A 23,700-nucleotide genomic window follows, 5' to 3' on the forward strand; every position below is an offset into this window, starting at 1 on the left:
TACAGTCAGGGTTAATATGAATGGGTGGTAATTTGGTCCTGATACTTAGCAATGGGTTGTTCATTGATTTAGTATTCTGTTGTTATTTTACTTTGGTGGGCACTATTTCTTTTCTCTGTCACATCTTGAAGTATCATTTGTAGGGCAGGTTTGGAAGGGGCATATTCTTTCAACTTTTCTTTACTGTGGAAGAATTTTATTTCATTTTCAAAGACAAAGGAAAATTTTGCTGGATACATTATCCTGGGCCAGCAATTTTTTGCTTTTAGAATCTGGAATATGTCACTCCATTCTCTTCTTGCCTGTAGAGTTTCCTGGGAGAGCTCTCCTGTGGGTTGAATTGGCATTCCTTTGTATGTCAGTTGATTTTTTTTTCCCACATGCACATTTAAGGATCTCTTCTTTATGCTTGATTGAAGAGAGCTTGATTATCACGTGTCATGGTGAGGGTCACTTTTGATCAAGCCTGTTGGGAATTCTGTGCCCCTCCTGGATGTTGTTTCCCAATTTTTACTCCAGATGAGGGAAATTTTCTTTTATTATTTCATTAAACATATTTTTAAACCCAGCTTCTATTTCTGCACCTTCTGTAACTCCTATAACTCTTATATTTGGCCTTTTAATAGTGTCTTTCAATTCTTGAATACTTTTTTTTAGCTTGACCCAGCTCTATTTCCAGCTTTTTGTTGGTTTCCCCTTATGACAAGAAATATCTTCCAATTCTGTCATCCTTTCTTCTGCCTCATTCATTCTATTATAGAGCCTTTCCCCTGAATTTTTAATTTGTTCTACTGCATCCTTCATTTCCAATAATTTTGCTTGATTTTGTTTCAGTATTACTATTCCCTGTATGACATACTCCTTAAATTCCTGCATGTGCTTCTCATTGATAAGAAGCTTTATAACAAGTGTTTTGAATTCTGTATCCCCATTTTCTCCATGCATTCCTTAGTGAACTCAAGGTTGGCAAAAGCTTTTTCTCCTTTGCAGGGAAGTCTTCAGTAATATTCCTTGTGCCTCTGTCTTTTCTTTTGCTCTTGGTCATTGTACTTTTGGTTAGCAGATTCTTCTCCTTAGGGCAGGTTTCTAAGCTGTGTCATCCACAGGTCTACAGTTTGATTTTACTTATTGCGGTTGGTACACAGTTCTTTGTTTGTGGTCACTTGTGCCACTCTCTCCAGTGAATTTCAGATCTGAGTTCTTATGTTAGATTTCCACCATGATCTCTGTAGCCCCAGCTCCTAGCTTACCAGTCTTCACCTCCTGTGATTCCGTGCTGAAGCTGCATCATTGTCTGTACAACTTTTCTCCTACTTCCGGTTGGAGCAGGTCCCAGGATTTGGGAGACGCCAGGTGTCCCATATATATCTAGGTTATTGGTGGTGCTGATTTTGCAGGAACCTCTTGGCCATTAGGTCTGAGGGCTACATGGGGGGTATTTTGAGTCATAAGATGCCAAAGTCAGTATTATTTTCTCTGTGGGACCAGTGCAATGTCCCTCAGTGCAATACTGAGCTCATTGAGTTTGCTCCAAGCTCAGCACATGCACAACTCATTGTTGTCCCTGTAGTCTCAACGCCTTTGCCACACTGTACAAAATGGCACCTGATGTGCCACTTGTGGAGTTCTCAGACCATTGGCCATTATATCTGAGGGCTACCTGGACTTATTTTGGGTGGAATCTTGTAGGATGCCATGTGATTGCAATTCACTGAGCCAGAAATGAATTCACTCCTGGCTCAGTGCATGCTCGGTTCTGTCCATAGTCTTTGCTTCTCTACACAAGATGGTGCCTGATTTGGCTCTCCTGGGGGTTTGAGCTGTAAGAATCACCCTGTTCCCACACTACCTGTTTGGAGTCTGCTGCTCTCTCTCTGCTCCTGGTCAAATCAAACAAGCCATCAGGGCGGGCAGTTCTCTGTTTGGACTCACCCCCTGAGTTCCTGGTAACCTCCCCTTCCCGCCTGGTGGAGTTCTGGCCACTGGTGGAGTTTGGATCAGTGTTGGCTGACTGCCGCTGGTGTGTTGGGTCACTGTAAGCACCACACCACTGTCTTCACTGCTTTCGTGTGCCCATCAGTCTCCAGGTGTTGCTCTCTCGTCAGTCTGTCCTCGCTTATTTCCTGGAATGTATCTTTGCTCCACCCTGGCTAATGCTTCGCCATTGGTTTAAACGTGTCCTAACCATATTCCACCATCTTGATTCTCTCCAATGCCTGCTTTTAAAGGTGAGGAAACTGAGGCACAGAACAGGGGCCACACAGGACCTAAAGGAAGGATCTCCCTGACTTCTGGGCTAGACATTATCTTCCCACCTCCTGCCAGTCCATCTAGCGTGTCAGTAACATCCTGTGCTTTCCCAAAGGGCCATGGAGCTGAGTGGGGACCCTTAGCTGGGCACCGCTCCTGGCCTCCAATCACCCTGGCTCTTCTCCTCCTGGCCATGGCAGTCCTGCCCAGGCTGCAGGAAGGAAGCCAGGGCACTGGAGGGTGATCCCTTGTCTGTGACCCCATGTTAGCTCCCAGCCTGCCTGCTCTCTCTGTCCCTGTCTGGGCCTTGCATTCTGGGGTCTGATGCTCTGTTGCTAGGTCCTCCTCCTGCCTGCACATGCACCTTCTCATGACCCTTGTCCCTACCCTACTCCAACTGCTCCCAAGGGTTCCGATGTGTCTTCCCATTGGCTGAGAAGCAAATCACTGGAGGGCACCAGCCAATCAAAAGTCTTCCTCTGCCCACCTCCCTGGCATTCCACTTTGGTCGGGTTGGAAGTGAAGGACTTGCTGGGGAAGGGAGACCATGGTTCTGGCAGGTCCAGAGTGAAGCTGCATAGCCCTGGGACCCCAGGCAGACAGACTTGCACTGGCCTGGGCTTGAATTTTCTTGTCTGCTTTGTAAGTGCAATGGCTGGCTGTGGTCCTAGGTGGCCAGCAGCCTCTTGTTCACGAGTACCTCTCTGCCCAGCCCCAGTGCCATTGGGATTGGAGGGGGCCCTGCTGTTATCTGTGGGTCTGGCCTTGGCTGACATGGGGCTAGATCTGATAGTGCAAGTGAAATGGCGTAACAGGGCTCACTGCCTCCTGGCCACAAGGTTGCCCTTGTCCTGGCTTCAGCAGGACCGGGGGGGTGGAGGGGGGCCTTCAGGGTTGGTCTCATGGAGTGTCCTGAGTGTCTGGTAGGATGGGAAGCAATGAGTCACAGGTACTGGCTGGTATTGCCAGGGGCTGTAAGCTGGCTGTGGGCACCTGCGTGTGTGTGTATGTGTGTATGCGTGTGAGATGGGGGTCACCACATCCTGTGCTGCCTGAGTCTTAGTCCTGGGTGACAGGTGGCCCTGGGCAGGGTTGGAGGCTCCGCTAACAAGGATGGTCTATGTTGTTCCTAACAGGCTCTGCAGACCACAGTGGAGGCTTCAGTGCAGGGGAGTAGGGATGGGGGCAGGCCTCACTTGCTGCCTTCCCCTGGCGCTTCCTTCCTCAAGAATGGGCAGTGACAGAGCAAGGAGCTAACAGATGACCCGGGACTTACACTCATCAGCACATCTTCCATGAGTGTACCTGGCAAGGCTGTGAAGACAGGGGCATGCTCTAAACCTCACTCCATGCATTCCACCAGTCCTGGGCAGGCCTCCCTGGGGCAGGGGTAGTGGGAGGGGTGGTTTCTCTCTCCTGGGTAGGTGCCAGTCTCAGATGCTGCTTTTGTCCCGCACAGTGTGCATCCATTAGAATTGGGCTTCGCGAGCCGGTGCTGTGATGTAGAGAGCTAAGCCTCCATCAGCAGCCCCAGGATCCCACATGGGCACCAGTTCCAGTCTTGATTGTTCCACTTTCAATCCAGCTCCTTGCTAATGGTCTGGGAAAGCAGCAGAGGCTGGTCCAAGACCTTGAGTTATCTGGAAGAAGCTCCTGACTCCAGACTTGTCCAACTCTAGCTGTTGCAACCATTTGGGTGTGTGAACCAGCAGGTGGAACTTCTCACGATCTCTCCTTCTCACTCTGTAACTCTGTCGTTCCAATAAAAATAGATGGATCATAAAAAGTATTAGGTCCATTCCCAGTGATAGAAACATTCAAACCATAGTATTTGAAATCAGATGTTTATTTCGCTTCGACATGGATGAAGACTGGTGGGGTTTCGGTCCAGGTTTGCTATGATGGCTGTGTGAGCCTCAGGAATCCAGATGCTTTCTGTCTTATGATGTCATATGGCTGCCAGAGCTCCAGCCACTGTGTCAGCATTCCAGCCAGTTGGAGTGGGGGAGAGGGGAATCCCCATCCCGAAAGTCTCACCCCATAAGGATACTTCTCCATGTATCCTATTGGGTAGAATTTAATCACATAGCTGCACCTAGAAACTGTAGTCTTAGGCTTGGATGGTCACAGGGCGAGCTCCAGGTCAGGGGTCTGGATACCAAGCAGAAAGGTGGACGCAATCGAGGGTCGTGCTAGATGTCCTTGTTGCAGCCCGCTGTCAGAGTGGAGGCACCCAGGTGCTCTGTAAGGCCCACAGCCCTGTCCGGGCAGCAGCATGGCTGTGGGCCATAGGACTGGGGCTCGCCCCCTGGGCTCTGCCTCCTGCTGCAGCCCTTGAAGCCCCCTTTGGGGTGGCGGTGGTAGCAGGGGCAGCAGCAGGAACACACGCCCCCTGGGGTCTCCAGCGGTGAGAGGACGAGTTTTATGATCAAGGCTAGCCATGCCATCCCAAAGAGGATCCACAGGGACACCATGTTCTTGTACCACAGTGGGTACCTCCTGGAAGGGTTCATCTCTGGGAAGGAGGCAAGGGCAGAGTGGGAGTTGAGAGGCTAGGGTGGTGTCTGGGAAGGCCAGGACCACGCACCCAAAAGAGAAAGAGCAGAGTTTAGACTGACTTCTGGCCTACGGTTCCAGGAATTCACCCCAGATTGGCACTTAGGATTTGGAAACTCTGTGTTTGCTCCATCCCAGGAGTGCCGAGGCCATCAGCACCAGCGCCGGAAGTGGCAGTGATGGGGTAGAATGCATTCCAGACGAATTAAATCTGAAACTCCAGGACCGGGTGCCTAGTGGAGGAGGCCCACTGTGTGAGCAGCCGTCACAAGGTCCATGATGGGAAAGGCATGTGGACCTTGCATGTGGATTTCAGAGTCATTTTGTGTTGAAATGAATCTGAACATATTTGTGAACTGGAGCCGACTCCACCTGCCTGCTCTTTGCTGGGTAGGGCTTTCCCGTCCACAGACAGGAGAGAGCTAGAGGGGCTGGGGAGGGACAAGTACAGGCCTGGATCCCTGGGCCCGCTCAGCTCTCAACAGCTGTGTGGCCTGCTCCTGATCCAAGCGGGAACTGAGGAGACAACTTCCCCTCTTGGCTGATGTGCCAGTCCTCAGTGCCTGGTGCCCTGGCTATGTGTTCTGCACCAACTCCCCAGCCTTATCCCCGACTGTCACCTCCCACCTACTGCGGGCCCTTCTTAACTGGCTGTGCTCCTGGCTCCAGATGCACTTCCTTTGCAGCTCTTTGCCTCATCCTGACTGCCACCCAAGGACCTTTCACATCGCAAATGGACGTCGGTTCTTTGAGCCCAGATGAATTTCTCTCTCTCTCTCTCTCCTGGCCTTTCTCACAGCTTTGCTGACTAAGCTGCTTGCTGCTTTGTAAAACACAGGCTGGAAGAATCCTTGCTCCACCACTGCAAAGCCTGAATAAACTCATGCAGTCCAAGGGCTGGGACCACGGCCATGGTGCAGGGCAGGTGCCCGTGACCTGTCCTGGGTGCTCACTATCCAACTCGCTCCCAGATGCCCCTGGCACAGGCAGGGATCCCCAACACTTGCTGCAAATCCTGCCTCTGTCTTGTCAGGGGTCTGCTCCCCCACTTCAGCCCCACCCTCTGCCTGCCTTGCCTCTCTCATTGCATTGGCAGGATGTACAGGTGGGCCTGGCCCTCCTGCCTCCTTGCCATCCGCCCTCCGAGTTCCCTGTATCACTCACTCCCTGTCTCACCCTGCCAGTCTCAGACTCTGCGCTTCAGCTACTCCAGGCCAGGGCCCCTCTCCAGAACCCCTGCTCAGGGACAAGGCCACTGCTGTCACCACCTTGGAGCTGCCCTCCGCTGCCTGGCAGGGGTTGGGATTGGATTACACTGATTGTGTTAGGGCCCTCGATTCCGCCCGCTGGCGGCCCCAAATGAGATCAGCCACACAGGCCAGCATTTGGGCAATGCCACCCACCAGCTCCCTGACTCCCGGCCCCGGAAGTGTGTGTGTGTGTGTGTGTAGGGGGAATGGCAGGCATTCTTCTCTCTTGTTATTTCATTGTTTTTACTAAAAAAACTTCTGAGTGGCGGGGCCCCTGGCAGCTGGCAAGGCGCTCCACTGAAGTGCAAATGCAATTGGAAGGAAGCAAGGCTCGGGTGGGGTAGAGGGGGCAGGGGATGCTGGGAGACGCAGGAGGCCAGTGCCTGGTGCTGCTCTGGCCTCAGCCTTTGGCCATGAGGACAAGGCCCCTGGTGGCAGCTGATATAGCAACAGTGCATGCCAAATGGCCAGTAGAGGCCTCAGTATTTTTGTCCATGAAAGGGACTGACCCCCCCCCTCACCCTCATGTACCCTGGGGAGGATCGGCAGAGCCCAGCTTGGGGAGGAGGCATAAGTGTCAGAATGTGCATGGCATGAAGAGCACTGGATGGGAAGCCTGTCCTAGACTCACCCACGTTGGCACCTCCATCTGCACCCTACCCTCTCTGCGGCTTAATTTCCCCTCCTCTTGTAAAGGAAGCTACAAGGGCTGGCAGTGCAGTGCAGTGCCCGCCACGCAGTCCTGCACCAGCTTGCAGAGGGAAGGGGGACAATGGGCAGGGAATCTCTGGAGCCGGAAGAGGTTGCTATGGCCACTGGTGCTGCCCCAGGGAAGTGGCGCTCAGAGCTGCTGGGCTCAGCTCTCCTCAAATGTATCTCTCTGCTCTGAGATCAGAACTAGGGACGGAACTCGGCTGCAAGAAGGTAAGTCAGGACCGTGGGAGAATGCAAGGGTTTTGGAATCAAACCGATCAGGTCGCACACTCACTGTGCAGTATTGGGTAAGGGTCGCTCTCTGAATTTAAGCTTTCTCTGCAGTACAGAAGGGGTAACAGGTGGCCTGTCATGTTAGTGCCTAGTTAAGGCTGTGTTCCAGGCAGCCTTCTGTCCCCAAGAAGGGAAGGGTAGGTGTCCCCATCCCTCTGCTCCACACACATTAGGGCTTTGGGTTCAGGGGAAGGCTCAGAATCCACCTGCCCCAGTGCAGTGAGGTGGTTGGTGGTGCCAGTGGAGAGGGATCCCGAGGCTGGGCAGGGGGCCGTGTCACACCTATCAGGGTGTAGAATGCCCCTGCACTGCCACCTGCTGGCTATCTCCTCGTCTTTATTCTGCAGCCATGGTGGTGGGTTCTGCAGTTCCCCGGGGGCCTGTGGTGGGGCATGACCATGGACTTTGGCCCACTTCTGGCTCTCTGTGCTGGTGGTTCTCTGTGGTGACACACTTTGGCCTGGAGAGGTTGGGGTGTTGTGAGGGGAGCAGTTGGATGGATGGCTGCCAGGGAGGCAGGGGAAGCGGACAGCCCAACATGAAAGGGAAGTTAGGGACTGTCGTGTCTAGGGCACCTAGGGAATAATAACAGGGTGGCCGAGATGGGCAGGAACAACCTAAGAAAGGGGCTTGAGCCCGCCTAGGGACCCCTGGACTTGGGGCCTCCCAGACTCCCCCTGTGCCCTTGGACATGGCCTAGAACCAGTAGACCCCAGGGAGGGAGCAGAGGAGGGGGAAGACAAAGTGGGGACTCTCACCGATCACGTAGTCGCCGAAGCCCACGGTGCTGAGGGTGATGAAGGCGAAATAGAAGCCCTCCACGTAACTCCAGCCCTCCATGTGTGAGAAGAGCAGTGGGGGCAACAGCAGGAAGAGCAGGAGGCCCGAGAGCAGGGCGCTGGAACCTGCCAGCCAGCGCGCCTTGGCCGGGTCCTGCGGGAGCACACACACACACATGCACACACACCGCTGTGGCTCCCGCTGCTCCACCTTGGGAGGATCCGGCTGGTATTAGGAGGGTCTGGCAGGGGCAGGAAGGAGGCGGCTGTCCCAAGAGGCCCCTCTGTTGTGCTGGGTTCCATCTTGGACTGCCTCGTTCCTTTTCTGTTCACCAAGCCCCACCCATGGATGCCCCCTTTATTAACCTAAGACCCTCCCCGCTCCTCCAGGCTGGGCAGCTGGCCTGCCCCGGTTCCCACCAGAGCCCCTCACCTGCCAGGCTCCCCCCATCCTGCGGGCACAGCGGTGCACCACCCGCTGCATGAGGTGTCCCAGGCGGTTGAGCACCACCAGGTTGAGTGGGATCCCGACGAGAGCGAAGAAGATGCAGAAGAGGCGGGCAGCCATGGTCTGGGGGCTCAGGTTGCCGTAGCCTGCAGTTGGGGGGAAAGGAGGAACATTTTTAGACCTGCCCCCCACCAGACCTGACCACCCCACATCCAGCTCGTCCCAGATGTGAGGGTGCTCGTCGAGGCCTTCCCGTTCCATGTCAAGCAGTGGTCAGGAGCCAGATGCAACCTGACTCCCCGTTCAGCCTCACCACCCTTCCAAATCAGGTCATGCCTTGCGGTATGTAGAGCAGAGAATGGAAGGCTGAGCAGCGAGCGTGTGCTGCAGCCTACCAGGCTGAGCAGCTCTTATCTCTCCATCCTCTCCCTGTCCCGGGGTGGGCAGAGGCTCCAGCGGCCGCACCTGCAGGATCTGGGCTGCCTCTGGGTTGGGCTTGCTATGGCACCTGCTGCAGGTGTACCTGCCCACCGCAGCAGCATCTCCAGGGGGCTCTTGGCTCTGGGCTTTCTCAGAGCTGCCCATCCGATTCTCCTCCCTGCCATGACCTTTTGCAGGGGCCATACCTCTTGTCATTTGAAGCCTTCACCAAGTACTCCTGTGCCTTCTTTATCTTCCTGCTCCCGACCCTCCCCCTTCTTATGCCTTGTACATATCTACTTCCACACACCTGATTCCTGAAGGACGCAGGCCAACACCCTGGCTCCTGTAAACCTCTGTGGGAGTCAGGGCTTGGGAGCAGGGTGTGGGTGGACAGACACTGGAGGATCAGCCTGCCTATAACAGGTAGAGGATGGGGGCCTCTGTGGAAAGGGAGATAGCATGTCCAGCCAGGGATGTTTTCTGCCTGGGCAACCTTCTCTGCTGTCTTGTCTTTCTAAGATGCAAGCCTGGGGGCCATGCGTGGTAGCCTAGTGGCTAAAGTCCTTGCTTTGCACACGCTAGGATCCTATATGGGCCCCAGTTCATGTACTGGTGGCCCAGCTTCCCATTCAGCTACCTGTTTGCGGCCTGGGAAAGCAGTCAAGGACGGCCCAAAGCGTTGGGACCCTGCACTCACATGGGAGACCTGGAAGAAGCTCCTGGCTCCTGGCTTTGGATCGGCTCAGTACTGGCTATTGCAGCCACTTGGGAAGTGAATCAACAGATGGAAGATCTTCCTCTCTGTATATCTGACTTTCCAATAAAAATAAATAAATCTTTTTTTTTTTGAATGCTGCAAACCTGGTCACACCATCAGTCAGAGTCCAGCTCTTGTTTGTCCCCTGCCTCTGGGAAATCTCCAAATCTTTGTCTGCTTCTGAGCTCCTCCGGCCTCACTCCCATCCCTGCAGGCCTTGGCCCTCTCCTGCCCCTGTGTCTTTGAGTGTCTGCTCTGTCTACTAAGGGTATATGTCCTTTCCTCATTCTGTTTGTCCATAACTGCCCAGGGCTCTGCCCCGGCCGTGAAACAACCACGCTGTGTGGGGACAGTTTGTCCCCCATGCCTCCAGCATCCACCCACAGGCACTGGGGATCACTCCTTTTCCACACTCAGCAGTGGCACAGGGCCTGACATTTCTTGGGTGCTGGGTAAGCACAACAATGCCAGATGTGTGGGGTTGTGGAGCCTCCGCCACATATGGGGGTTGGTTCCAGTCTCAGATGCTCCACTTCCAGTCCAGCTCCTTACTAATGGCCTGGAAAAGTGCTTGGGCCCCTGCACCCACATGGGAGACCTGGAAGATGCTCTCTGTTCCTATCTTTGCACCAGATCAGCTCTGGCCACTGCCACCATTTTGGGAAGTGAAGTAATGGTTGGTAGATCTCTCTCTCTATAACTCAGCCTTTCAAATAAAAAGAAAAAAAATCTACCCATTTTTGTCCTTTCTTGTAAACCCTCTCTCCCAGAGCAGCTGAGCTTGGAAATAGCTGTGCAGACCGAGGCTGGATTTCAATTTTTGACTTTGTGGCTCCCCAGTTGTGTGACCTTGGGGGAAGTTGCACCACTTCTCTGCCTGTTTCCTCATCCGGGACATGAACAGAGCAATATCCCTGAGTGGGCAAAATGCACCTCAGATGTAGAAGTGCCTGGTACCGAGCCGGCTCCAGGAGGACGTCTGGGCGAACGTCCTATGCTGCCCTGTCCGACAGCTGTGTCGGCTGGGAGCACCTCAGGGCAGAGGCAAGTGGAGAAGCAGGGATGGGAGGCTAGTCTAGGCTAGGAGCCATGAGGCTGGGAAGAGGGAGGCCGTGGAACTTGCATTTGGTGGCCAAAGTCCTGGGCCTGGGGCAGTGGGTGTAGGAGGAGGGCTGGGATCTGGACACAGATGGGGGTGTCTGGTGCGTGATGCTGCTCTGGCAAGGATGGCCTGTCACCCCGGAACCTCTGCAGGGGCTGGCTGAATGCTGTGCACTGGAACCCCTAGAGTGGTGAGTGCCTGCTGTGTGCTGGGTCTGGCACAAAGCCCAGGACAACAAATACACCTGCGTATCTCCATCCCCCCTCTGCCGCTCCCTGCGGGGTCTCCAGGGCCCCGACACCTCCCTAACTTCAAGGTTACCAGAGTCTTGAGAAATGGTTGGACCAACTTCAAGCAACACTGGCTGACTTAAAACTACACGGAGGGATGAGTGTTTGGTTTGGGGGCTAGCACGCTGCACTGGTGTGCTTGCGTTTGAGTTCCAGTTCCGCCACCTGCTCCGGCTTCCTGTTACTGCTCATCCTGGGTGGGGGCGCAGCAGGTAGTGGCTCAAGTACTTGGAACTCTGCCGCCCATGTGGGAAAACCTGGGTGGAGTCACTCCCTGCCCCGGCTTGGTTTGGCCATTCCTCTGCTGCTGCTGCTACTGCTGGCAGATGGCAGATCTCTGTCAGTTTCTGTGGGCCTCTCTGCCTTTCAAAAAAAAAACTTTAAAAAAAAGCCCAGCTAGATGGGTATCTACCTTGTTCCCTCTGGGTAGGGACCAGGCTGGAGACGCCAGCGTCACCAACAGAGGCACGCCGTCTCTCACTGGTGATTGGTGATGTTAGCCTGCCACCTGCCGGTGAGTGTGCGGTCATGCAGAGGCCATGAGCTGGCAGTAGGCGGAGGGCTGGCACCTGCACTTGCAGTGTGTCCCGAGTTGTAGAGCTGCAGGGAACAGCCTGCTCCTCCCCTTCTCTCCCCACCACCCCCATGCGCCCTCCCAGCCATCCTGCCGGGCCAGCTCTGATGTCCCTGTGTATGAGGAGGAATGGGGTCCCTGGGTTTGGTGATGGTGGATGAGGAGCTGCTTGGGAGCTCCAGGAGAGGCCGGTAGGAATAGAGCAGAGGAGAGGCCCACAAAGGTGTGCGAGCAGGGCTCTGCAGCTTCATTCATGCCAGTTCTTCCTTTCCGACTTTCCCCTCATCTGCCCCAAACATCATGCCCAGGGCTCAGAGCTGAGTGGCCCAGCTGGAGAACCTGGGACTCATCCAGAGGCAGCATTTCTGCTTTGTCCTAGAGACCCCGAAAGGCTGCAAGAACCGGCAGGACCTGGCACAGGTTTCTCAACCTTGAACATGGTGCATGTTTTACCCAGGAGACCTGGGTCAAATGCAGAACTAGAGTTTAGAGGTCTGCAAGGAGGCCTGAGCTTCTGTTGGCAGGTGTGCCTGGCTGCAGGGCAGGCCACACGCAGAGAGGGAGGCCTCAGGTAACCCAGCCAGGAGGCAACTGACTGCCCAGCTGCCCTTCCCTTCCCCACACCGCTCTTACCGATGGTGGTGATGGTGGACACGGAAAAGAAGAAGGAGCCCACAAGCTCCCAGCGCCCCATGCTGGTGGTGTTGCTGAAGAGGTGGGCTCCATTCTTGTATGCTTGGATGATGTTCTGGGGGGGCAGGGAGGGGAGAAGGAAGGCTGCTGTGAGTACTTCATTCCTGCACCGCAGCACACCCATGTATGCTTGTGCACGCACACACGTGCACAATACATACTACACACATGCATGTAACACACGTGCGTGCACATTCAAGCACAGTCCTCAGCATCCTGTCTGGCCCAGCCCATGAGGCTGTACCCGTCTTACCAACCGAGGGCTCCCTAGGAGCAGTACCCAGTGCCAACTCTCTCCTCTCTCCTTGCCCCAGGGCCCAGGTCAGTATGGGGTTTGTGATGTCTCAGGGGGCTGGCAGAACAACTCTTTATTCCTCTGCTCACTTTTACTCTTGCAAGAGTGCCAGGCAGGGCAATATGCATGTCACAGTTAGAGAACCCGTGGACCACAGCGATCTCAGCCCTCAGGGGAACAGAGGTGAACTGGACGCTAACACGCTGTGGTCAGCGCGCTGCTCCAGGCTTTAGGAAGGTCCCATGGTTTCCTTCCTCCCTCCCTCCCTCTTTCTTTCTTTCTTTCTTTCTTTCTTTCTTTCTTTCTTTCTTTCTTTCTTTCTTTCTTTCTTTCTTTCTTTCTTTCTTTCTTTCTTTCTTTCTTTCTTTCTTCTTTCTTCCTTCCTTCCTCCCTCCCTCCCTCCCTTCCTTCCTTCCTTCCTTCCTTCCTTCCTTCCTTCCTTCCCCTCACTTTCCGTATCTATAGAACGGGAACCCTAGGGGCTGGCATCCCATGTGGGCCCAGGTTCAAGTCCCAGCTGCCCTACTTCTTATTCAGCTTCCTGCTAACGTATCTGCTAAAGGCAGCCTTTGCTGTGTTTGTGAAGTTGCTAAGCAGCAGAGGATGGCCCAGGACCTCTGCACCCATGTGGGAGACCTGTAGGAAGCTTCTGGCTCCTGGTTTCAGATTGGTTCAGCTCCAGCCATGGCATACATTTGGGGAGTGAACCAGAGGATGGAAGATCTCTCTTTCTGTCTCTGTAACTGCCTGTCAAGTAATTACTTTTTTTTTTTTGGTATGAGTACAGTAACAGTACCCAATGCAGCATGACTGTGAGAGTTGTAAGCACAGCATTCTCAGGCATAGGGTACCAGCAGCTGGGGGTTGTTTTAGCCAGGTCTCCCTTCCTTCAGCTGGAAGGTGAGATTACATTGGGGCCCTACCACTGGGCGATGTAAAAGTGGCTGGGCTGGGCTGGTGTCAGGCCCGGATGGAGGGGCAGGCCTCATCTGAGGTCACACAGCAGCCTCAGGTGTATTCTCTGTGGCAGCTGGCAGGGCAGGAGGGGCTGGTAGACCAGGAGGGGAGGCCCCTGTCCCCGGTGAGTGATGGAAGGGGCTGGCCCGCCTACAAGTAGAGAGTGGTCCTGGAGGCAGAGGGAGAAAGTCTGCAGGCGTGCTGGTCTCTGGCCCCATTTGGTCTGAGCAGTGAGGCAGGCAGTCGGGGTGGATGGATGAGGGCCCAGTGACAGACTGGGAGCAGGTAGAGGGTAGCACTGGGCAGGGAGAGTTGGGGCAGGGCTGGGCAGGGGGAGTTGGGCCTGGAGGAAATCGCCATCCTCCCTCCCAGGCTGCAGTCTCTGTTCCTCACCAGTCCCTTCCTATCCCACCCCGACCTCACCTTCCAACTCAACCCAGCCCGTGGCTTCAATCTGCCCCCAGGAACGAGAAAGTGGCGTCCAGGCCAGGTCTGCCATGAGGAGCACACACAACATGCAATTTCCTCCACTGGCTTCACTCAGACCAAACACATGGTGAAGAATGGCACAAGCTCTGAGCTAGTGGGAAATCTCTGAGTCTGTTCACCTCTACAATGGGCATGATGAGAATAGTATCTAGCTGGTAGGGGCAGAGGAAGAGGAAGGGTGCCTGGCACAAAGATCAGTTGTTGCTGTCACCCTCATGCTCCACCAGGACGACTTGGCTGGGGCGCAGCAGTGGGGACGGGCAGTCAATCTGCTCTGTTTGTCAAGGTTGCAGGTAGGGGTGGAAGCAGCCCCTGGGCTCCTTAGCAGAAGAGGTGGGCCTTGCTTGACCTCTGCTGCCCTGCTGGAGGATCTGGAGCCTCTCACCACAGCGCCGGCGGACCTCTCCTTGCCCTGCCGCGCTGCCCACAGAAAGCTGTGCGTACCTGACCCCGCGGTTGGCGCGTGGGCTCAGAGGAAGCGTCCGCGGAGGCCGCTCCACCTCTCCAGTCCTGCTCGCGGTCTCTGCTGTCCCGGCCCAAGGCAGCGCGCCTCAACCCTCCCTTCCACCCAATGGACTGCTGAGCCCTAAGCTCTTGCTGGCCCGCAAACTCCAGTTTGCGTGCACCTGCCGTCCTTGCCTCACAGTGCACTCCTTTGCACGCGGGTTCTCTGCGCAGCAGTGACTGGGCGCACCCTTCCTCTATTGGCCGCGCGAACAGGTGCAGTCTCGCCTTCTCTCCCCTCCCGCAACGCGCCGCCTCCCGGTTCTGACCCAGTCCTGAGGCTTGGGCAAGCGCACCCCTCCCTTGTCGTTCTCATTCCTAAGCCAGGATGAGCAGGCCCGGTTTTCCAAAAGCCCCTCACTGGATGGCGTGGAGGTGGGTGGTTCTTTCCGAGACCTAACCTTTGGTGAATTCCTCCCCTCCCCTTGGGTAAATGCCTCCCTGGGTTTCCCAGTCCCAGGATAGAAGGGACTCTGGGACCTGAGGCCCTGACCGGTTCGCCCCTAACCCGGATCAGCGAGTCCAGCGCTGGGCCGTCCAGGCAGGTGAAGTTCTGCAGCAGCGCCCATTTGTCACGCTGGAAGCTGAGGTCGGACTTGTGCGCTGCAGGGCCCTCCAGCGCCCAGAACACGCTGGTGCCCAGCGCCAGGTATGCCAGGTAGGCGAGCAGCAGGAGCGCAGTGACTGGCACCACGCAGCCTCGGGTCCTACCCTCTGGCACCGCCCGCGCTCGCGGCGGCCGGGACATCGGCGGGAAGGTGCGGCAGCTGGAGCGGTGGACCAGCACCCGAGGCCGGACCCGGAGCCCGGAGGATGCCTTCTGCAGTAGCTGCACGGACCTGGCACCCTGGTTTTCTCCGGAAGGGAGGAGAGCTGGGACAGCCCTGCCCACGCTGCCCCGGGACCCAATCCCAGGGACCAAAAGAGGCCCGAGCGGACCTCTGGCCCCTCCTCGATGGGTTCCTGGACTTCAGCTCCCCGCCCCGGCGCTGCGGACGCAGGACCGGGGAGAGGAGAGGGGTCCAGCACCTTCCCACCCTCAGCGGAAGCAGTGGGCGGGACTCAAGTGGCGGAAGAGAAAGTAGAGGCCAACTTTATTGTCTTAGGTCCCGGGTTCTGTGACTATCTCCACGGTTTGCCAGTCAGGTCCTGCTTAGCTCTCCCTGGCTGTGTGTCTCTAAGCAGAGGGACACAATCCCGGAGCTGCACAGACCACAGCAGCTCCCCTAAGTCCCTCTGCCACCCACAACAGAGCAGGGCCACAGGGCGTGTTGGTGGTCCATCCGCAGGGTTCCCTTTCCCAGCTCTGGCGTCTCTGGGGTCCCTCTGGCTGCTAGCTCCTTCCCTGCCTCCCTCCCCACTCCCCCAGCCTCCACCTGCCTCGAGTGCCGTGCACAGGAGGGCAGCACAGCCACTTAGAGACCTGTTGGCTGTGGGGGTGGTGGGGGAGAGACAGGGCATGTCCAAGGGCCGGCTGTGCTGGTTCTCTGGCTACCCCAGGGCCAGTGCGGGAAAGGCTGTTGAAAAGACAGGAGCCCAGGGGGAGCAGAGTCCAAGAGGGTCCCCTGGGTGTGGAGAAAGGAGTGGGAGGTCCCAGAGGCCCTTGTTCATGGCAGCTGTGGACCTGCAGGTGAGGGGCACGGGGGAGCTCTGAGAGGCAGCTCTGTATAGGGCAGTCATGCTTTGGGTCCTGAGACTGGTCCCGGTTTCTGCCTGGCACTTGCTATCAGCCCCCACCAGGGGTCCTCCTCCTCCTTGTGGGGTGTGTCTGCTCCCATCCTAGCATCTTGGCCACTGTGTTGGGTTTGCCTGTGTTTGGGTCCTTTCATTAGACAACAGGTGCAGTGAGGGATGCAACTGTCCACTCCACATCCCTGTATCCCAGAACCTGGCCTGGCGCCTGGTGCTTGTAGCCAGGCAGGCAAGGATAAAGGCAGCCTTCGCTGTGTTTGTGAAGTTGCCAGGCTGGGTGTGTGGGCACTGCTGTGGAGATCTGGGCCACACAGACTGCCCTGCGGGGACAGATACATGCGGCATTCACATGTGTATCTTTGGTGTTGCCTCTACTCTCCCCTCTGCTGCTTTTTTGGGCACATCTGTCTCCTTCCAGAGAGTTCCTGAGGTCAGCCCTGGTTCGGGGGAGTGAGTGGGTTCTGAGAAGAGAGGCGGGGCAGGAAAGGCAGAGGGCACAGAGTTGAGGGTAGAGTGGGGGAAGCTATGCGGGGGTTTCTGGGGCCACTTGGGGAGCGGCGCTCAGGCCGAGATGGGGATCTTCTGAGGTCTGGAGAGCCCCGCAGGGTCTGGGGAGGCTCTGTCCTTGAGGCCAAGGCCCCTGCTGAGCAGCCAGAGCTGGGAGCACCTGCGCAGGAGCAGCGGCCCCAGCGGCAGGATCAGTGCCAGCCATGCCAGGCCCACGAGGATCCACAGCGCCGCCAGGCTCCGGTAGATGGAGATGTAGTGCTTGTTGGGGTCCGTACCTGCCAGGGGAGGGGGCAGCAGCCATGCCTACGGTTCCCAGGGCCCCACGCTCCCTCCCTTTTTCCTTAATGAGCATCAGCTGCAGAAGTCCCTGGGGAAACGATTGGTACTGGGTCCCCAGATCTCTGTCCATGGCTACCCCATACGCTGCTGTGTCCCCTTGAAGAGCTGGAGGCCATGTGTGATGCTTGGCGGTGCTTCCTCCTGGCTTCTCCATCCCACGGAGCCCCCTGCCTGGCACCCCCTCCCTACCCTGGCATACGTGATCTTTCTGTTCTCACCCACAACGTAGTCTCCGAAGCCGATGGTGCTGAGGGTGATGAAGGCGAAGTAGAAGCCCTCGCCGAAGCTCCAGCCCTCCACATGGGAGAAGACCATGGGCGGGAAGATGAGAACGGCCAGCGTCCCCAGGATCAGGAACAGGGTGAGGCCCAGCACCTGCAGGAGCTGGGGGCAGGGCGGGACGGGGGTCTGCTGCTGAGCCCACTGGGAGGGCTCCAGGACGGGAGCAGAGTGGTCCCAGGCGAGACACCTGCTCTGTGTGTGTGTGATTCTGATCAGACCAGGGGATGCACAGGGCAGAAACAATGCATTTGTAGGGTCAAGGAGAGATTTCGAGAACCCTCTGGGCTTGAGGGGTCACACTTGAGCATTCCTTGTGGGGGCTCAGATCTGGACGAGGGACTATCCTGGAGTCCTCCGTACCACTGCACTCCTAAGCGTGGGCACTAGGGAGGGGGTGTTCTGTGTGGCTGTGGAGCCCATTTCTGGCCACACCGAAGGATGCTGGGACTCTGTGATGTCCATGCAGATACCCTTTAAGGAGGAATGGTTGGCCAGCTCTCGGTTCCAGCTCTAGCCATGGAGAACTTCTAGGCTGGAATTATACCTGTCTCTCCCCCAAGGGTTCCACGTGGAGCCTGGTTGGGGCTGAGCCTTTGTCTAGTGTCTCCCTCTGCCTCTGTCCTGACACCTGCCACTTGTCTTCTGTAGGTGTCCATCCCTACCACCCTCCCCCCGCCTCCCCCGTACCCCAGCCTCAGCCTGGGCACCTGCAAGTGCATGGTCACAGCAGGGCTGCCAGGGAGGGAGGGGCCCTACCTGGGAGCGCCTGGGCTGGTCTTCCCACCTCTCCAGCGTGCCCAGGTGGGCACGCAGGCCTGTGCCCAGGTGGTTGAGGAAGATCACATTGAGCGGGATCCCCACCAGAGCATAGAAGACACAGAAGATCTGCCCTGCCTCTGTGCTGGGTGCCAGGTTGCCATACCCTGCGGAGGGAGGGGACATGTGCACATGTAGAGACCAGGGTTCACAGCACATCTGCTTCCCCTCCCAGATGCCTCTTCCACCTCCTCTCAGGGAGGAGACCTCTTGCTGATCTCAGATGACACTGCCTCCAGGAAGCCCTCGGGAATGTCACCCTCCTTCCTCCTACTGGATGTAATTCCTTGGGGTGCTCTGAGTCATTCTTGTTGCTGATCTTCTTTGCTTAAATGTGCTGGATCGCACCTAACAGAGCACATGGGGAGGAGGAGCTAGAAGGGGTCTGAATGTTTCCTTGGGGGCTGGGTGGAATTTTTTTTTTTTTTTTGGCTGCAGAGTGCAGCGGATGCTACTGGGGTCCTGTCCCCTCGGGATACCCAAGGCATCACTTGCATCTTTTGAGGGACAGTTCCTGTACACAGATGACTTCTTACCCTGCATCCTACTTAAAGGTTTTTTGTTTGATTGATTTTTCTAGAGAGAGAGAGAAATCACATATCCATGACCGAATTCCTGCAACAGCATGGGCTGACCCAGGCCAAAGCTGGGAGCCAGGAACTCAGTCCAGGTCTCCCTGGTGGCTGCAGGAGCCCATCTCACCTGCTGCTCCCAGCGTTTGCATTAGCAGGAAGCTGGGGTCAGGAGAGGGCCAGAACTGCATCCCAGGCATCTCCAGTGGGATCTTAACCACTATGCCAAACTTTTGATTCTACCTGAGAGCTTTATGTACTAAAATTTATTTATTTTCATTGAAAGGACAGAGAGAGAGAGAGAGAGAGAGTCTTCCATGCATTTGGTCACTCCTCAAATGATTGCAGTGGCTGGGGCTGAGCTGTTTTGAAGCCAGGAGTCAGAGCTTCTTCTGGGTCTCCCACATGGGTGCAAGAACCCAAGGACTTGAACCATTCTCTACTGTGTTCCTAAGCAAATTAGCAGGAAGCTAGATTGGAAGTGGAGCAGCTGGGACTTGGAATGGCACCCAGATGGGACATTGTTGCCATAGGTGGAGGCTTAATGTGCTACACCACAGCACTAGTCCCAAGAGATTAAAAAAATGTATTTGAGAGGGAGAGAGAACAGATAAAGGAAGAGAGCAAGCAAGTGCATGTGAGAGCAAGCTGTACCATCTTCTGATTCACTTCCTAAATGCCCCATAATGTCTTAAATTGGAAGCCAGGACTCAATGCAGACAGGGTCTCAGTTCCTTGAGCCACCATGACTGCCGCCCAGGGTTAGCATCAATGGAGTCAGCAGCTGGACACACCCTTGGAAAATGTGGGGTTTTTAACCGGCATTTTAACAGCTGGGCTAAACACCTGCTCCAGCGGGCAGGCTTTCCTGTCTGCAGCTGTATGCCTGGTCTGTGGGACTGATGCACAAACCTGCAGGATCAATGTGCCCAAATGAAGGTCTTGAGCCCCCAGGGTGGGAGCTGGTGGATCATAGTCCCTCATCCTCCTCCCTCGTTGGAACTCTTCTGAGGGTGGGGTCCTCCCAGTCCCCGGGGGAGTCCTGAGCTGACCATACTCCTTAAGGCTAACATTGCTCCCTCTTCCTCCCACTTTCCTGCCCAGGCATCCTGAATTGTCTCCTAGCTCAACCATGTCTTTGTCTCAGCCTGGGGAGCCCAGGCTGGGACCCAGGTCGTGGGGCACTTCTGGTGCATCCCCACCCTTTTACCTATGGTGGTGACCACGGTGCCTGCAAAGAAGAAGCTGCTGCCGAAGTCCCAGTTGCTGGGGTTGGTGGAGTTGCCTTTCGGGTTCACGCCTTTCACCCAGGCTTCCATGATGACCTGTGGTGGGGAGAAGAGGTTGCGTAGGTAGAGGCGACAGAGGTGGGGTCCCCAAATTCTTTTTAGGGTGCATGCTTCCATGTCATGGCTCTTCCATTTCTGGGAAAATGGAACTAAAAGGTAAGTTGATTTTGGTGTCCCAAATTTTGAAACTCTACATAGGGTTTTCAGTGAAGTTTTTGGAGACCCCTTGTATGCATGAATGTCAAACATTCTTTACACCAAAATGTGCTCTTCTTCCCAGGGCCGGTGTTGTAGCATTAGTGACTTAAGCTGCCTGCAACATCAGCGTCTCATGTGAGCACCGGTTCAAGTTCTGGAAGTTCCATTCCAGCTCCCTGCTAATGGCCTGGGAAAAGCAATGTAAAATGTCCCAAGTGCTTGGGCCCCAGCCCCTCCATGTGGAGACCCAGATGGGGTTCCTGGTTTCAGTTGCAGCTGTTTTGACCATCTGGAGAGTGAAGCAGCAAATGGAAGATCTCTTTCTGTGTTTCTCCTTCTCTTTCTGTAACTCCACCTTTCAAATAAATGAGTATGTTTTTAAATCTACTGTTTATTTCCATTTTCCACAAACTCCATGAAACATCTTTGTATACTGCACAAATGTGCTTGGTGCCTGAGTGTGCATGGTGTGTGTGTGTGGGGGGGAGCCTCTGTGTTGACACAACATGAACCTTTGCAGGCTCAGGCCTGAGAGCTTTTATCCCTGGGGCCCAGCTCTTAGGGAGAGGGGGTACCTCCCTCCCCTCAAGACTCAGCTCCCCTCTGCTTAGCTGTGTGCTGTCCCTGGGCAGTAGTACAGGTTGGCACAGCGCAAAAGGCAGAAAGGACTGTGACGGCTCAGGCCTGCTGCTCCTATGGGAACACTGACTCCCCTGGCTGTGTCATGCCAGTCCAGGCATCCCCAGACAGGCTGTGTGCTGCCCCTCGCCTTGGCTGGAACTGGCCTCTTGAGATGTAGCCTTTGGCGTCTATTTCTTTTCCCACAGACCCACGGAGGGCCTGATGGAACATTCCTGAACACTTTGCTCCTAGGAGACCCTCACAGCCTTGGGAGCAATGCTGGCCCCCACAGTGGGCCTGGGTTCTCCATCCTTGAGGGAAGGTGCCCTGGCATCAGGGAGGTGCTAAGTGTGGAAGTAGGCGAGTCTGGCACACGGCCCCTGGAGTCAGCCCCAGGCAGGCTAGCAGCACTGCTGGTGTCCCTGCAAGTGCTCTCAGCAGCTCACCCTGGTATGGCATGGCATCATTTGGCCTCCCAGATCCACATCACCCTTATCCCGAGCAAGTTAGGGGCAGGGCTGCCTTGGCCTCCCTGGACTCCTTATAGGGTTACCCCTCTATTCAGCCAGGTCCGCAGTTTCCCTTCTTATCCCTTCTAGAGCTGGTCAAGCCTTGTTCACAGGTGCTTCCCATGCCTGTCGGCTGCTAGGCCCTGTCTCTATGCAGAGCTGAGGGAGTCTCTGGCGACCTCTGACTTCTATCCCAGGGTCTGGGTGGCTCCTGACTTCTTAGCCTGGATCATGGCCCCAAACCTCACTGACCCTGTCCACCAGAGACCCAGGGAGTGGAGCCTGGAACTGGACACTAGTTACTACGTTTCCTGGAAGGACCTGGACATGTCTCTGTCATTTCCAGAAAGTTCTCTCTGACTGCTGACCCAGGTGTCATCGTCTTGCTTGCCACCTTGCATTTGAAGGGACCTCAGTACCTCCTGTGGGGCTTGGTTACAGGCTGCTGCCCTCATCCCCCAATGGTTCCAGAAGCTGCAGGCGGTGGTGGTAGAGGCAGGTAGATGTGAGAAAACCATCTGGAGAGTGCTCAACCCCCAGCTGGCCACGGTCATGACTGGCCTGTGGCCACCCTGTGGGCCTGCCCCAGCTGTTGGAGGCAGGGAATGCTCAGCAGGTACAGGCATCGATTCTGCCCTTGGTACACTCCTCTGCAGCCGCCGCTGTCCCAGAGCCCTCCGGTCCCAGGTGCATTCATTTACCTTTCCCACCACAGCTGGAGTCTGCCTTGTTTGTGGGACACAGGAAAGTGGAGGGGATGTGGCAGGAGAAGGTCCCCGACAAGAGAGAGAGATCCCTTGGGTGCAGCTGGCCACTGCCCAACACACCCAGCTCCAGATGGAACAAACACAGGGGAAGCCAGCCTGGCGACTGCGCTTGACACTGATCTGTGTCTCTGTTGATAACGTTGACCCACGCTGATATTTACGCAGCAAGGGGTGGCTTAGAGAGCAAGTGCAACCTGCAGCACAGATAACTTGTTCAAGATCAAACACCAATTCATTGGTAGATCTGCGGCCAGAATCCAGAGCTCGGTTCCATAGGTTCTCTGCACCCACTGAGCTTCCACATGGGGCATCAACCACTGGTACCTGCCACGGGAGCCATCTTTCTCCCCCACCTTTCCAAGTCCTTCCCTTCCATCCCCACATCCTCCTTCCCGCCACCACTTTTCACCTGCACAAACTGCTCCAGGGCTTGCTGATCCAGGCAGGTGTAGTTCTCCAGGAAGCGCAGCTTCTCCAATTGAAACTGGTCGCGGGACTGCGCCTCCGCCTGCTTCTCCAGCAGCTGGAAGACAGCGGCACCGAGCAGCAGGTAGCTGATGTAAGCCAGCAGCAGGGGCAGCACGCGGCCGCCCCAGCAGCCACAGAACCCAGAGCAGGGCATGGCGCAGCTGCCCAGGATCCTGCCAGGGCTTTGTGGCTGGCTGTGGTTCAGGGGTGGGGGAGAGGTGGGAAGCAGGTGAGACGTGAGCGTGCCCAAGACCTGTCCTAGCCTCCTGTACAGACAGCACAGGTGTCCGCCAGCCAGGAGTATATTTGAACAGCGCGGCTCAGCTTGGCTGCACTAAGTGCTCGGAGTGCAAACAGGCTTGCCACCCCTCACCCAGCCTCTTTTTATTTTTTTTCCCCCATGGACAGCAGCAAGTCAGCTGCACAGACCCCCTCCAAGAGACCTACCTGTTTCTCTTGAGTGCTTCATGTCTCACTCATGGCTGGGTTGGATGGGAGGTGGGGAGAGGCAGGGTCATCCCCATTGCCCAGGCCTGAATGGGGACTCTTCACAGGCCCCAGCCTCATCACCCCAGAAGGCTGTAAGCCCCCCAAACTCGGAAGCTGGGGAGAATGGGTGTGTATGAACCTTCTACCAAGTTGCCTTGGCTACAACACCAGGCTGGCAGAATTGACCTGCCTATTGAGGGAACCCGGATGACAAATCAGGGCAGAGTCAACAGACAGATGCCAGTCTTGCTGGGAGGTTGTAGCAGGGCTACTATTGCTAATAAATTGCTCTCATAGCCATCCTAGTGCCTGTTGATTGTTGATCTTGCGTTAAGTCTGTTGGCGGGTTGCCCTCTGAGGCTGCTGTGTTGGTGAGACGTGTGCATGTGTGTGCGTGTGTAACAGCTTGATGGTGTTATAACCCACATACCATAAAATTCAATGGTTTTCTGCGTGTGTGTGTGTGTGTGTGTGTATTCACAGGGTTGTACCAGCACGCCTACTCCACAATTAATTTTAGAACATTTTTATCATTTCTCTGTCTTCTTTTTAAAAGATTTATTTATTTTTATTAGAAATACAAATTTAGAGAGAAGCAGAAACAGAGAGAGAAAGATCTTCTTTCTGCTGGCTCACTCCCCAAATGGCTGTCAACAACTGAAGCTGAGGTGATCTGAAGCCAGGAGCCTCTTCTGGGTCGCCCACTTGGGTGCAGAGGCCTTTGGGTCATCCTCCACTGGTTTCCCAGGCCACAGGCAGGGAGCTGGATGAGAAGTAGAGCAACCGGGACATGA

General features: G+C 55.7%; 2 protein-coding genes across 2 annotated transcripts; both read right to left on the bottom strand.

The window, feature by feature from the left end:
* Positions 1-4,399: 4,399 nt before the first annotated feature.
* Positions 4,400-15,327, bottom strand: KCNK17 (potassium two pore domain channel subfamily K member 17). Its single transcript, XM_040983315.1, has 5 exons — positions 14,863-15,327; positions 12,050-12,164; positions 8,256-8,416; positions 7,802-7,976; positions 4,400-4,765 (listed from the first exon to the last, which is right to left on the bottom strand). The coding sequence occupies exons 1-5, from the start codon at positions 15,100-15,102 to the stop codon at positions 4,443-4,445; spliced, it is 1,014 nt and encodes a 337-aa protein (XP_040839249.1). The 5' UTR covers positions 15,103-15,327; the 3' UTR covers positions 4,400-4,442.
* Positions 15,328-16,607: 1,280 nt separating this feature from the next.
* On the bottom strand, positions 16,608-22,571 carry KCNK16 (potassium two pore domain channel subfamily K member 16). The gene is made up of 5 exons (XM_040982966.1): positions 22,359-22,571; positions 19,776-19,890; positions 17,934-18,100; positions 17,114-17,279; positions 16,608-16,831 (listed from the first exon to the last, which is right to left on the bottom strand). The coding sequence occupies exons 1-5, from the start codon at positions 22,569-22,571 to the stop codon at positions 16,608-16,610; spliced, it is 885 nt and encodes a 294-aa protein (XP_040838900.1).
* Positions 22,572-23,700: the final 1,129 nt, after the last annotated feature.

Source organism: Ochotona curzoniae, unplaced genomic scaffold, assembly GCF_017591425.1.
Source record: "Ochotona curzoniae isolate NIBS_2020 unplaced genomic scaffold, NIBS_Ocur_1.0 contig_3819, whole genome shotgun sequence".
Lineage (NCBI taxonomy): Eukaryota > Metazoa > Chordata > Mammalia > Lagomorpha > Ochotonidae > Ochotona > Ochotona curzoniae.

What these genes read in the sequence shown, in the direction of transcription:
- KCNK17 (XM_040983315.1), bottom strand. Translation starts at nt 15,102, where the DNA reads ATGTCCCGGCCGCCGCGAGCGCGGGCGGTGCCAGAGGGTAGGACCCGA. An exon ending in GTCCACCATCACCACCATCG is followed by an intron (nt 8,417 to 12,049) that starts GTAAGAGCGGTG and finishes CCCCAACTGCAG; the next exon opens with GCTACGGCAACCTGAGCCCC. An exon ending in GGATGGGGGGAGCCTGGCAG is followed by an intron (nt 7,977 to 8,255) that starts GTGAGGGGCTCT and finishes GTGCTCCCGCAG; the next exon opens with GACCCGGCCAAGGCGCGCTG.
- KCNK16 (XM_040982966.1), bottom strand. Translation starts at nt 22,571, where the DNA reads ATGCCCTGCTCTGGGTTCTGTGGCTGCTGGGGCGGCCGCGTGCTGCCC. An exon ending in CCCTGGAGCAGTTTGTGCAG is followed by an intron (nt 19,891 to 22,358) that starts GTGAAAAGTGGT and finishes TCCCCACCACAG; the next exon opens with GTCATCATGGAAGCCTGGGT. An exon ending in CTTCGGAGACTACGTTGTGG is followed by an intron (nt 16,832 to 17,113) that starts GTGAGAACAGAA and finishes CTCCCCTGGCAG; the next exon opens with GTACGGACCCCAACAAGCAC.